Genomic DNA, 14,717 nt, shown 5'->3' on the forward strand with positions numbered 1-14,717 from the left:
AAGCTAAAATACTCAACATTAGTCCTCTGATTCTTTCTGTATTTAAAGGAAGAAAGAAAAAAAAAAAAAGGACAGAAAGATCCCTTAAATTCTACACACTAATGATCTATTACACTGGCATCTCTCAAAGGGGAAGAAAGGCAGAGAGCTGAAAATGTCAACTGAATGTACTGATCCTCCCCGAGATGAGAAATCCTTTGGACACAAGGCTGAGATTGAACACACAGGAAAGCTGTGTGAGCTGGGCCGATCTTGAAGGATTCCTACGCTAGAACCAATTGGATGTTACAGAAATTACAAAGTATTAGAGAAATGCCTGAACCTCTACCACTTTGTGCTTTATCTTGTCAGACCTCCCATGCAAGGGAGCTCTCTGGGAGGCACTTCTCTCCAAAACGCATGGCAAGACCACCATCCCCACCACTTGCAAGCCTAAGAAAGAGGCTAGCAATTTTCGTCCGAGTCAAAGTTCAAACTCTTGTGTCCTGGTTGAGTTCCTGCAATGAGGATCAGAGGCAGATGCAGTTCAGTTTTGCCAAAGAACGACTCAAATTGACTTATCATCTCAAGTCTATAAAATTCTCCAGTTCTCCAGTCTTAAAAAATAAAACACAGTATCTGAGAACTGCACACAACTTTTCAATAATATAATATGATTATGAACTCCCTATGGCTTTACAAAATTACTATTGGGAATTAGTAATTACTAATGGGAATTAATTTACTAATTCTAAATTAGTAAATTTAGAATTACTTAATTATAATTACTTAATGGGAACAATGTTCAAAATCACCTAAATATTGACAGGTAGTAACTCTAAAACTAGTTAAAAGATGCCAAGCATCCGTTCAAACATCCCACCACAACCTCCCAGACCAGCACGGCAAAGTCAACTGTCAAAAAACAGTCCTGAGAAGTTCACCTAGTTAAATATTCAAGTGCTTTTTCTGCCTTTTGGGGACAATATGCTATGTTGACTTCCCTTACAGAAAATAGCTTTTTCAGCAGTTATAACATCTCATAATCCATGCCCTTTCATTTTATCAAAACTACTTTTTTTGTCCAGCATGATTGTCACTAATAATAGTTTTTAGTTAACCAGAATTATTTCAACAGCGAAGTGTTCCCCTGAAACAATTCATCATGGGTATAGAAATGGGTTTTACAGCAAGTGTATTATTATCAGAATATAAGAAGATTTTTTTTCCTTCCCACTTTTTCAATAAGGTACTTACATTTCTTCCTAAATTCCAGCTTTTGAGTCCTGCAGACTACCAGAAAACTATTTGTGCTTATAAGCATGGATGAGCTTTGTTGAATCATGATATAAGAGTCTGTGTGAATTCCAACTCTGGAGATAGTACCCACATACCTTCTTTGGTCAGAGAGAAACCAGTACACTGGTTCCATGTGAAGCTAAGAAGTGACATCTGCTTTTGGGATGATTTCTGTAGGACCTACAGGTCTTTGCAATTCCACAGCAAGCCAAAAACATCTCAGATAACTCACAAAACTATAGTGTTTCATGTTTCCCTGAAGTCTTACAGATAAAATAATTGGGGGGGAGAGGAGGTATGTATTAAAAAAAAAACCCCAAACCCTAACAATGATTCTAAACTACTGAGCCTTGAGCCTTAAATTGTTTTTATTATAAGTAATACTGAGAGAACAGCAGCTTCTCTCATGCACAGAAAGCACTGGCAGACAAAGTGTTACCTACTACGTGTCTTCAAATCACAAAGGCACACCTAACAGGGCTAAGGAAAAGGACCCTTTGCTCTCTGAAATTATAACACAAGGTGATATAGTACAAAAGACTGATTACTAGAGTTAGTTTAAAAAGATTTAGGAGCAAGAAGTTTAACAAAGATTGCATTTCTTTTGGGGGGATGTCTAAGTCACTAATTTGAACTGAATTTTTATTTGAACCGAGTCTACATACAGGGGGTATGTAAGTGCAACTGTTGTTACAAAACAGCATAAGAAAAAGGATTTTCTTAAACTTATGAGCAGATCTGCTCTGGGATACTGGGTCAATCCATGACACATGGATAGGCACAGCTAGTTCTTCTAATACTGTTAGCTTTCTTGTTCTATTTCAGCCACATTACTCCAGACAATAGAGATCTAGCTAGCAAATCCTACAGGAAAGCCACAGAGTCAATAAAAAATGGAGTTCATTTCAGATATGAGATAAATTCCTCCGCTAACTCAGGTGTGATATTCTGCAGATAGCCCAGAACAGCTCATTCCACACCACCACAGAGAGCAAGATCTGCTGCTGTGCTGCGGACAAGTAGAAATGGTACACTCCGATCTGGCAATATGCCTTTTTTCCCTTACCAGACAGATAGGATACAAGACACTCAGAAATCATGCTCCCTGCACCTCAGGGGCTGTGTTAAGATTTCCAGTGAAAACATTTTAAGAGAGATTTGGGCAATACAATCACTTCAAATAAGAAGTCATTTTTGTCTGAGCGGAGCAGTGATGACAGATGATCCCTCCCAGACAAACCTGGCTGGAAGTTCTTCAGCACAAACATCTGTGGTGAATTCAGCTTGCATTTTAGCTCTGCAGTTCACTTTTATTTTAAATCGACAAGGCACACACATGTATTGAACTTTACAAGTGTATTGCTGTGAGTCTTTTAATCTCCAGGTGACTAACTGGCCTCATTGCCTTAACACTTCATACAGTTAATGCAGGCAGCATATCCAAACATGCCGGTATTCGCATCAACAGCTGCTGCCAACCAGCAAAAGAAAACACAATCCTTCAGAGGATTTACAAACTACCCATTAAGTTCATCTGGTCTCCATGCTAACACAGCAGGTGAGAGCACAGATTGACTTCTGCCTGTCCACACGGTCTCTATCAGCTGAAGCATTGACTTGTGAGTGGGTATCAGGGCAGCTACCAGCAGGGAGTGAAATCACACGGTAACAGCTATATATCACTTGCTGCTATTATCCTTAAGTAACACCATCACTTTAAACATCATAAAATTTTTATAGTGTAGTTTCCATCAACAAATGTGAAAGAGATTGGTAAATACTGCTTCATTCTTTACTCCCCTTGGCAGCTGGGAGAGGTACTACCCAAACAGAGAAGTACTGGCAGTGTGCAACGTAATGCAGTGACTTGTCCTATGTGATGCAGCCAGCCTAGAACGTAGCTCTTTCACCCCAAGAGCATCATTTTAACAGGGCAGGATTATCCTCTGTGCAGCCACTGTGCTTCTACAGAAACCCAAATGCCCTGCAATTAACTACGGACTCTCCCCCTACTACTGCAGGGCTGATATATTTGCCTCAAGGAAGCTGCCAGCCTCTACCCAAGGTTAAGATTCAAACATCCTTCTTGTAGACCTTGCAACAGCTCTCCAGTGATTCGATGCTACAAGCCAGGCCATCAACTCAGCCCAGTTACAATACTCATGACTTGAAATGACAAACAGGCCCTGGAAAAAGGATGTGAAAAGATACACAAATATTTTCCCAGGTAAAAGCTATCAGGTGAAATGGGGCCTTTCTTCTCCCAACAGTTGTCTATGGTGATTTTTGCATCATCACCAAAAAGCAACCTGAACAGGAGAGGCACAGGGGGCCTTTGACTTAAAGATGCTAATTGTCACCTATTAATAGGACCTGTAGTGATAGGACAAAGGATGATGATTTTAAACTAAAAGAGGGTAGATTAAGACTAGATATAAGGAAGAGATTTTTTTACAATGAGGGTGGTGAAACACTGGAAAAGATTGCCCAGAGATGTAGTAGATTATCCAGGAGTTGCAACAGCACAGTCATTTAGGCTTTCTCTGAAACATCTAAGAGTAATACCATGGAATCAGTAATCAGGCATCAAGTATTTAAAAATAACTGTTATCTAATCCTGACCTGCAGTGTCTTAAGTATAATTCCACATAGAATTTAGCAGCACATGGTGGCACTAAGAGACCTCTGAGCTGGTTTGCACAGGCCTTAGTCATTTGTGCCAGGAGCGAAGAGAATCAGGTTTTAGATGCGTTGTTCTGCTTAGGAACCACCCGTGCTTTCTCCTGCCCATCTGGGGCAGCAGTACCATACCTGCACTAACATGGCTCTCTGCGGCGCAGGGGTGCATGGGCTGGAGCTGCTGCCAGATCCCATCCTGGTGTGTGGCGTGGCTTCATGCCCCAGCACTGCTGCCCACTGGAGGGAAGGCTGGATGCTGTCACTTAGCTTTTTTTGGTCCTCAGCCTGAGAAGGAGAAAAGTAGCAGCATGTTGCACACTGAGCCTCATGCTTTGCAGCCGGGATGTTCTCCATCAGCAGCACAGTGCACATCATCTCTGGTGGACCTCCGCCATGGGGGACAGGTCAGCCCTGGCACAATATGAACCACTACTGCATCTCCATCTGCAACCTTTCCTTTTCCATCAAGTTTCCAAACTGCAGCAAGGAAAAGGGCCCAAGTTGCCATCTGCTGTGTTCTAGGCCATCCCCTTGGCTGCAGGTTGGGATTTTAGCTGGGAGGAATCACCTGTCTGTATTTACTTACTTTTGACAACACACACCTGTTTTGCCAAGCATTTATTACCCCTTCCACAACATTGACATTACTGCGTGTTCCTTTCCACTTTAAATACTTTTAACACTGTCTTTTGGTATGTTACTTACACTATGGAAAAGACTGAACAACAGGATCTAAAGGTCCTTTTATTTCCTGAGAGCACTGCTCATTACAAAAATCTTTATCCTATGGTTTTGACTTCACTACTCTTTCCATTTTCAACACGACTCATTCTGCAGTGTAAATCTTTAGCATATCCTCTGATTCAGCAGCCTAGAAACAGCTTTACAGAGTAAAGATTAATGCCATAAACCCCCCCAGTGATCTGTGTTTGGGTGGGTGTTCTGAATGGTATCTCACTGTATCTGGATGCTTGCGCCGGTGTCAGGTAGGTAAGCATATTCTTAACACAGCCTAGGAAACTGCTGACAAGATGGAAAGCTATTCCACTTAGCCTCACAGATCTCAATTGGGGAAGAAGAAAAAAAAAACCCAACATTAAAAAACACAATAAAAAATAAAATAAAAAAAATAAAAGCACCACAGAAAAAAAACCTTATTAAAACAAGCAGCCACAGCCAAATACCATGAAACTCTAGCCCCAGTGAACTTGATTGTTATACTACTCTTGAGGCCAGAGTTTCATTACTTGCAACTCCTAATAATGGAAGGCAAATTTTACCTTAAGCAAGAAAGAAAATGTAAAAGCTAGATGTGATAATTCACATACCACCTCTGTGCCCAAAGGGTGCTTGCATGCAATATATTATGATCCAGATGCAAACTCATGCAGCTGACAATTTGGGCTCCTAGAACTGATGCCAGCCCCTGTCCAGGTACTGAGCTAGTGCAGCGTCAAGCCCAAGCTAGGAGTCCTTGCCTCTTCCCTCATTAGCTCTGGTGCTGGTGAGACCAGATACAGCACAGGGTGAGCTCGCATCTGCACACAGCAGGGGAAACCCCCTGACTGCCTGCGACAGGGTGAGTGCAATGGCAAAGACAACGAATGCCCAAAAAAAGGTCTGCGGACCCAAACATCGAACTCGAGGCTTTGGAGGGATCTGTTTTTGTTTATTTGTTTTTTAATGCCTCAGTGCAACAATAATTCTGGAGAGTTTTGTGTATCAACAATTGGTGCTGCAAATGCCACTGAGCCCTAAAAAAAATACACAAATCGTAGATGAACTCACTCTTGAGCAGGTTCTCTCTATTCCTGTGTAGATCTCTCCCAACAGGGAATCTAATGTCTCCTTGGCTAAGAAACTTGGGAAAGATCAGTATCAACAAGAACAAATTCGCTGTTAAAAACAGACAAACCTTTAAAGCATTTTTACATTATTGTGAACAATTACTACTGCTGACATAATTATGAAGTTTCAAACTTCAACCAAAAAATGCAACCCTGTACCACTAATTATGATTTTAGTGGTAAGGAGCTGTGACTTTCAAGAAATTCTGAGATTAAATAAGTAATATTGTAAAATAATTTGTCCTTAAAACTAGAGTACATTGTGGTAGCCATAACGACAAGAGCCTCATGCTGTGAACCTAAAAGGCAGGCAGCACTTCGTCTGCAACTAGTGATTTAATTTCGCCACCAAATTAAAAGTTAACAGTGACTGCACACTAAATTCCACAATACATTTCATTCTGCTACAAAGGGGTCACTTACAAAACACATGCCAAAACCAGAAGTGAGTATTTAAGCTGACATTCTGCAATTCTTTTGACTTCTAACTACAATGAAGCAGAACAGAAAGTTAAATTAACTCAATTAAGTTACGTTTTCTCCCCACTCACTGAGAAGCGCAGCAAAGGCAAAGCATTTCTATAGACTTTGATGTCGTGCATTTAGCAAAAGCAGCTTTCTTCTCTGTCAACACCCAATTTAGTCCTCAGATGGAGTAAGACCCAGTCCTCCACCATCAAACAAATACTGATTTCAAGAGGAGTTCATTCAAATTTCACTAACAAAATGTTCATCACAGACATTAGGCCATGGGCCATTGGGCCGCAGAGATCTGTGCTCCAGAGGCATGACACCATTCTATGCCTGGGTCAATTCTGTGAACCCTACATATTTTGTCTTTTACTGACATCAGGTAAAGACATCCATTAAACCTCAGTTACTATTACCTTAATTCATTTCTCTTTGGAAGACAAGTGAATGACACCTGGTTGATCAGAAGATTCACCACTCAAACCCTTCTCTGAACTCAAGCAAAAGTTAGAGGGCAACCTTTCCGTTCTCTTACCCTCTACACTAATGGATACTAGAAGCTTTATGCTAGCTTCTAGTATACAGTACAACAGAGGTCAAGCTCCAGATTTGGGTTTAAAGATCAGTCTGTTCTCTGCTTCAGCATTATCAAAGCATCATAAACTGCAAAGCATCTAAACGATATATTGACCAAGCTGGTACCTCTTTGCTTGTGCTGCTTGATGGAGGATGCACTGCTGAATTTGAGTTCTTGGAAGGCTCCTTCTTCTGCTTGTGGTCATGCTGGAGAGACAGCAGCTGTGTCTGATCTTTGGGGAGAGTTCGATGCACCTTCCTGTTGTGCTGCACATCTTCAACCTTCTGAAAGCAAAGAGTGATGAACCTCAGTGAGAGCAATGCCTTGGAGGACAACCAAGCTGACTGCTGGAAATACTGGCTTTTCGAAGAGCAAAGCAAACACAGTTCCAGCAGAGCTGACAGAACAGCTACAACCCTGAGCAACAGGAAGCACAAAGTTTTTTTTTTTTACCTTTCCTAAAACCAGAGGACTTGGATCAAAACTCCATACTTCTGTTTGATTACAGATCAGTTTGCTGCTGCAACAGTAGAATAATATTGTGGCCAAGGTGCCAGACCTGACAATGAACTTGAGCATTAAAATTAACCTCTGCTCCATTTTTATTTGTGAAAAAGAAACAGTCCTGGTTACAACCAGAACAGAAACTGGAGATCTAAGCTTAGGTTGAGCTGATGCTGGAAGCCTTCAGGGTAAAGATATTTTAAATCAGACCAAAAGGAACACAGATCATTTCAGCACAGCGAAACTGCAGTGGCAGAAGTGGGAGAGGCAGTGTCATTGCTGTAGATAAGGATGACTCAGTAACAAGTTAACCCGAAAGAAGGTTGAATTTGAGAACAAAAGGCAGTAAATGCATTAAAAAAGGCCCTCTCTGGTCTGTGACCTGGAGGATGGGAACACCCTCAGGGAACCAAAAAACACATCAGGTACAGGAAGAGGAAGCTGTGAATTTCTGTTGCTAAACACTTATCATACCTGCTTCTTTTCTGATTTCCTCTGTCCATCTACTATGAACCGTTCGTCTTCCACAGCCCTTTTATCTTCTTTACACCTCTCCTCTTTCCTCTGAATGGCCTTACCCTCCGGCCACCTCTGCTCACACTCCTGCTGCCTTCGTAGCTCCTGCTCTCGTCTCTGATGCTGGAAGAGAGCCAGGGAACAACACTGCTTATTTTACTTTACTTTCACACTCACCAATTACCCATGCCAGTGTTCATTAATCACAAGGCTAATTTCCTGCTATGCAGTCACTAATATGGGATACCCGATACAGTGTGCAGCAGAAGCAGCCAGCCACAAGCTGCCACCACATTGACTGCCAAACTTGAAGTGAAACCTTTGCCCTTTTGGCAGCCAAGGGCAGATATGCCATTCATTTAGGCAGACATGCAAGATCTCTGTGCTGGCTGGCAGCTAATCTAATGACAAATGTCTTCCCGTCATTTTGAGAAAGAAGGGCTTTTCCAGAGTCCCCTTGTTCTGCTGCAGCAGCACTATGCTTCACAAATGCCAGCTCAAGCGTTTGCACAATGCTTGAATTTTGTCAGATACTGAGAAGTGACAGGTTGGTGATTTAGCAATGCCTCCAACACCAGAGTGCGTCAGACAGTTTAAAAGGCAGCAACTGTCTTGCAACATCTTAAACAGAAGTGGGGCCAAAACTCTGGATCAGACAGACTTCAAACTGGGCAATACACACGAGAAAGAAATTGGGATCTCTCATCCCATTTGTCTGGGCTTCCACCACCAAACTCAAGCAAAGTGCCTTTCGCCTTATGCTCCCAAAGCTCATGGCAGGTTGACAGCAGGAAAAGAACAGAGACCATGCAAAATCATTGCGTTCAAAAGTGACACAGTTCTCCCAAGGCAAAAGACTACAATCCAGGTTGTGCTGACAATTTAACACAACCTTCTTGCCTTTCAAAGCTACTCTCTACAGACACATCTTTTGTGATGAGACATGGAACAACAATACAAGCCAGTCCCTACATCCTCCAGCCTCCTCCTCTGCTCTTTCTGTTGCTCGATCCGTTTTTGCCGCTCTGTCAGCAGCTGCTTCTTGTATTTCTCCTGGTCCTTCAGCTGCTGCTGCTGGCGATGAGGGTCAGAACGGTTTTTGTTCTCCTGCTGCAGCCTCAGAAATTCACGGCGGAGAGTTGACTCCCCTGGTAGATTAACTATGGAGCTGAAACAAAGGGGAGGTTTCTATGTGACTAAACAGAACATAAGAGAACACAAGGTGCAGTGGGAATTATTTGATGTCCTGTGTTAGCAAATTAAGGTGTTCCTCTAAATCTCCAGCATGTTGACTATGCATCCGCATTTATAGTGCTAAAGAACAGCCTGAAGCTGGTTATCAGGTCCTTCATTTGAGAGTTTCCTCCCTATTGCAGGGGAACTGAGAAGCAGCATATTACAGACATCTTATACTCAGCAGTCACATTTGATAGCTACAAACCAGTTAACGCTAACAGAGGGGATACAAGAGATAAGGGATGCAGAACAAGTTAAGAAAGCCATTCTGGCTGAGGAGGGTTGCCTTCAGTGAGAACAGCTTGGGCAGTTAAATATTCTATTCCAGTAATAAAATTAACCTTGGTTCTCCTTCATCTTCATTCAGCTCATCATCTTCCTCCTCACTGCCACTGTAATCATAGTCCGTTTCTTCTAAAAAAGAGAATAATAAACAAACCCCAGAGGAAGATACTTATTATGTAAGATATGATCTTGGTTTCTGAGCACTCAACCTGCACTACATGTAGCTCAGCAGGAATTTAAGAAAAAAAAAACAAAGGTTGCACTGGGAGGCTGAGGGGAGGCAACATATCCACGTACATTAATTCAAAATCTAGTTCAGATCATGTTTTAGGGCAGCTCCTTTGCACACTCCCACCTCTTCTCTTGACTGACTGGTTTGGTTTTGCAAAATTAACCTATTTCCGTCACCTGAAATAAATTAGGCTAAACCCACAGAGAAATCCAACCCCCACAATGACACCAGCGGAAGGGGGTCTTTTGAAAGAAATTTAGATAGGACATAAAAGACTTGAATTACCCTGCTCTGCTATTGTATACCTGTTGTATGGCTAAGCTGAGGCCTTCAGTAAATCCAGGTTTCCTTTTGTATTAAAGTGAATCATTAAAAAAAAAAAAAGAAACAGGGATAATAAATTAATGCCAGTTTTAGCACAGCAGTTCATAAGTCACTTTCTAACCATACAGCGATTTCCCAGTTTGCCCTCACAGTCGCTGATCTTCACAGGCCTGCCATTATAAATATACAGAAGAGGAAGAGGTGAAAGAGGGCAGGGAAATTTGGTTGTCAACAGGCTATGGTGCTCCCTCCACCTTGCACAGCCCTTTGTCTGCTGTGCACACATATTTACACAAGTATTATCCCTCTTCCAGCACTGTTTCTTCAGGTTTTACTCTGAAGAGCAAGGCTAGCATTTGGAACAAACTCAGATTCTCTTTTTCTTCAGCCACCCTGTGAGACAGATGATTTACTATGCTCATTTGTGGTTGTCTGGAGCTTGGAGGCCTTCTTGAGGTTTCTTTTGCGCACTCCATTGCAAAAATGCTTAAAGAGTACTTCTGTCCCCAAAGAACTCACAAGCTAAAAGTATATGGAGATGCAAAAGGTAAATTAAATGGATCAGGGACAAATTAATATACTAAGAAATGCTTACTGAGTACTACTTAGATACTCAAGAAAGTAAGGACCTAGACTTTACTCAGACTCCTCACTCACATTAGCATTAGGGTTGCTCTCAGTGAAATCAGGGTCAGTCAGACTCCAAAGACTTCAGCACTTAAACACCACTAAGGACCTGGACTTTGTCAGAGAGCTTCAAAATGGCCCCACCACTATCAAGGACAACTTAGTCACAGTTTTCCTGGTTCTAGTATTTCAGTTGCATCTGCCTTGTACTCTGCTGCCAAAATTGGAAGAGGATCTACTCTCTGCAGTGCCTTTTGTTTTTGTTATGTTACCCTTTTCTCCTTTTTTCTTCCTGGTCCTGTCCAGGTGGTCTTTCAGCATGATGCGCACTTGCCGTTCATTCTGCATGTCTCGGATGAAAGAATGCTTTAGCAAGGTCTCAGTGGATGGACGATGCAAATAATTCTTTACAAGGCAGCTTTCAACAAAGTTTAGGAATTTCTTTGACCTGAAAAAGATAGAGAAGTGGAGGAAAACAATAATGCTTTTCAACTTGGGTGCCAAGCACTACCCGGAGTGACGGAAAGCACTAACTTTGCAAGGTTTCCTTTTATACTGGAACTGTGAGAGACAATTTGCCACTACTACACCTCCTGACACCACCACAGTGCTGAGGGTGAGTGATAGGGAACTCCACCCTGACCGCCTGCTCAGTGGAGTTACCCCAAATTTACATCTGGATCAACAAAACCACAACCTGGCCAGCACGACTCTTTCAAAAAACACCCTTACCCTTTTGATACGGTAAAAATTTTCTTTATATACTTCATTTAAAAAACAAACTAATACTCTTTAGGCTACGGTGACTGCCATTAGCCCCACAGCATCCATGCAGTCTTCTGACAAAGCTCTGACCCCAAGCAGCCTACCTAAGTCTTGCCTACAGTGCAGTTTCAGCCACCCATGCCAAACTTTAGCAACTGCAGTGACTTCTGCAGTTTAGGCTGAGTTCAAAAGAAAGGTGTTGCTGCCCAAAGGTAAACTACATCTGCACCAGTGGCCTGACCCAGCACTAGAAACAGCCTAGGAAAGACCTCATAGATCACTGAGGGATTTAACAAGATCATTGTTTTTGGACAAGAGAGCTCCAAATCCTCCTAAGCCCAATGCAGCAAACACACAGTTTTTACACATCTCTTTACCATTTTCTGGATTTCAACTTTGGGGGCGGGTTCCGTGGGATGAGGAAGAGCGCTCTCATGGGGTGCATATCACACAGGGCTGCAAAGGAAACCACAAGCTCTTGAAGGGTACATGTCCCCACCGTGTCCCTCCCACAGCCTGACCACACTGACGCAGCCTGGTTCTCCCATCAAGAGGGGAACAGTCCTCCACAAGCAATCCTACTTCCAACAGCACAGCATCTGCTGCAGAACCTCAGCATTAGTCAATAAAATTCATTCTACACCCAAGAAATAAAGTCTCTGAGTACACAGAAATCTTTTGTAATAGTATGCTGTTACTGCCAGTTAAAAGAGATTTGAAAGAAAGTCTGCATGGCCTTACTCCTCAAGTACAATTTTCTTCACAGTTTTTATATATAAGGCTTCAGAAGGACATAAAAAATACTTACCTTTCCAATACACCAAAAGGTGTTTTCAAATAAATAGAAGTTAAAGTTGGGATTGAAATACTTTTCTATTTTATTATGTCTGGCTTATGGTTCAGATAAATGACAAGCTAAATTTCAACCAAACTCTCAGCTACATTGTTCATGGCATAAGAGAAAATGCAGGATGAAGAAAACCTGATGTGAATTGGAGAGTTCAAACTGCATCACTGGCACAGAGTGTAATGACAAAGCACACATTCCATCTATTCTGTGTTTCAGGAGTGTGAACACCATTATTAGACAATTTGAAACAGATTCTGCTCATGCATTCAGATGCTGGTTTCTCCCAACCCAATGTACTTCTCTTTAGTGTTACTGTTGTGGAAAGTTGAAGTTAGAAAGAACTCTGCAGAAAGTAAATACCATCACATCTCATCTATGCCAGGAGTTTTGTATGGAATTAAGAGTGTGTGCCATCTGTCACAGAGAAATCCCAAGGGTCAAAGATCTTCCTTCAAGACACAGAGCTACTGAATGACAACTAACAGGACAATATGGAGGCTAATTTCTTACAATATACAGTTGTTTGGCAGTGATTCTCTTAACAGGAATGGACTTACAGCACTACAGAACTAGTAAAAGTGAGAAGACTGTGGCTGGTAAAGCCTTCACTGCCTTCTATTAATTTCTCTGCCTGCATCCACCTGCTGTCATTTCTTACATCTTGGTTCTGGTTTTGACTGTTTTCTCCATATTTTCAATAGCATGTGATACAGTGGGGATGGGGAGCAGAAGAAGTTTGGTTCCTTTGTATGGGTCCCAAACACTGTTGTACTACCGTAAACAAAATACAATGCCACAGAATATAACCCACAGAATTTCCCTGCCAAAACTAGTGAAAACATCAAATATCGTGGCAAGAAGAACTGGCATGCAAAGCCACAAAGGGTCTCAAAGACAACTCCCCACTGACCATGTCTCCGGACCAAGCTTCAGCTAGGCTGAAGCACAGTGTCTGAAAGTGCTCCTGAACACTGCTGAAAAACAAGCCTGACAGGAGAACAGCCAAATGTGTTTTCAAAAACAGCCTATGCGCTTTCAAGCTCAGGCCAGAGTATAATTTATTTCATCTCCTGTGCTCTCAGCAGTATCCCCCATCATATCACATCACATTTGCTTTGTGGGCACTGGGGCAAAGCAACTGGTCCTCTGTGGAAACAAAACTGCACAAGGTCTTTACATGCCTGCTGCAGCCACCCATCTCTGCCCACGCCTGCAAGTGGCTAACTGGAGGAGTGCGGGGGGCAGCTGGCAGGCGAGAGCAGGCCGTAAAACTGTGTCAATCTGCTGTCAGGTTGAAAATGTGGCTGTGGACTGTAGCCATTATGTGAGCAAATACAATATTCATCTCCAAACTGGTGAGAATCAAGCCAGTCCCAGAGTAAAAATATAACCTAAAGCCTGGCTTCTACCACTACCATATTTTTAAGTGTCCTAAACCCAAAGCTACTCGTGCCAATTTTTTCTACTAATGTGTCAATCACTTCTGCTTAGCTGTACCTACAGGCAGTGCTCAACATAGTGATGCTAACAATAAAAAAATTTTTGTTTCCCTAGGAAATGAAGGCAAGGAATTAATATAGACGTAAAGGGACTAAAAGAAAAGCAAAAGAGTCCAAATGAAAAAAAGTAATAGATAATTTTTAAAGATACAGCCAGAACCAGAGTTTTCTACATCTGTGCATTAGCCAAGGATGAGTTATTTTATCACAGAACACATTCACAAAACACAGACACCCCCACCTTTATACCAAATCACTTACGAGGAGCTCCTTCGGCCATTTCAATAGCAGTGATTCCCAGAGACCACAGGTCACTCTGCAGGAAAAAAAACATTGCACATTGCAACTTGCAGCGTTCAAGCTTTTATTTTTTTAATTTTCTTTAGATTTTTTGATTTGGTTTGGGTTTTGTGTGTTTTTACAGTTTCCCTAGATTTCTCCTAGATCAGGTCATTTTAATTGGAGTGACATACATTCTACTCCCTCACATTCCCTACTGAGCTTTTAGGAAACATACTAATAGCCAGAAGCTTCCCATTTCCCATGCAACTCTGAACAGGTGATTCATCATTTAAGCAGCCAGACCTTCTGCATTCAAAAAACAAGAGCCAGAGCATAGCAGGCACCGTTTAAATGTAAGTCTTAAATCTTTTTAACTGTTTTCATGATGCAGTGAGACTCAGCAGTGCCTCACCACCCTGCTCCTGGCCAAAACCAAATTCTTGGTCTTAATGCTTATTTCAGAGCAGTCACGGTGGAGTTTCTACACTGGTGGAACAGAAATTATAGTCAGGCCTTGGGGTCTGACTTTTTCTGTCTTCCGAGTCTCTAGTTACATGTTTTGGGCACATGAAAGGAGAGCACATCTTGCAGCCATGTTGCATGTGTATGTTCAGCTCAGTTACTTCAAGTGGAGTTCCCTTTATCAGCTTACCTGGATGCTAAGGGCCAGGTTTTGACCATGGAAGGTAAATCAGAAACACCACCAGTGACTGCAAAAACTTCACAGGTTTCCACTTGATTAATC

General features: G+C 42.0%; 1 protein-coding gene across 2 annotated transcripts in view; it reads right to left on the bottom strand.

Annotated features, from left to right (window-relative positions):
• NRK (Nik related kinase) overlaps positions 1–14,717 on the bottom strand; it is a 97,751-nt gene that overhangs the window by 37,610 nt on the left and 45,424 nt on the right. Inside the window, exons 8-15 of one of the 2 annotated variants that reach the window (XM_030496812.1) lie at positions 13,952–14,006; positions 11,719–11,797; positions 10,849–11,024; positions 9,450–9,522; positions 8,845–9,040; positions 7,831–7,995; positions 6,978–7,136; positions 4,090–4,242 (exon numbers count right to left, since the gene is read on the bottom strand). In XM_030496812.1, the coding sequence (XP_030352672.1) occupies positions 4,090–4,242; positions 6,978–7,136; positions 7,831–7,995; positions 8,845–9,040; positions 9,450–9,522; positions 10,849–11,024; positions 11,719–11,797; positions 13,952–14,006 (1,056 nt within the window). The remainder of the gene's footprint in view (positions 1–4,089; positions 4,243–6,977; positions 7,137–7,830; positions 7,996–8,844; positions 9,041–9,449; positions 9,523–10,848; positions 11,025–11,718; positions 11,798–13,951; positions 14,007–14,717) is intronic. The other variant, XM_030496813.1, reaches the window with a different exon arrangement.

The sequence above is a fragment of the Strigops habroptila genome, chromosome 9 (assembly GCF_004027225.2).
Source record: "Strigops habroptila isolate Jane chromosome 9, bStrHab1.2.pri, whole genome shotgun sequence".
Classification (NCBI taxonomy): domain Eukaryota; kingdom Metazoa; phylum Chordata; class Aves; order Psittaciformes; family Psittacidae; genus Strigops; species Strigops habroptila.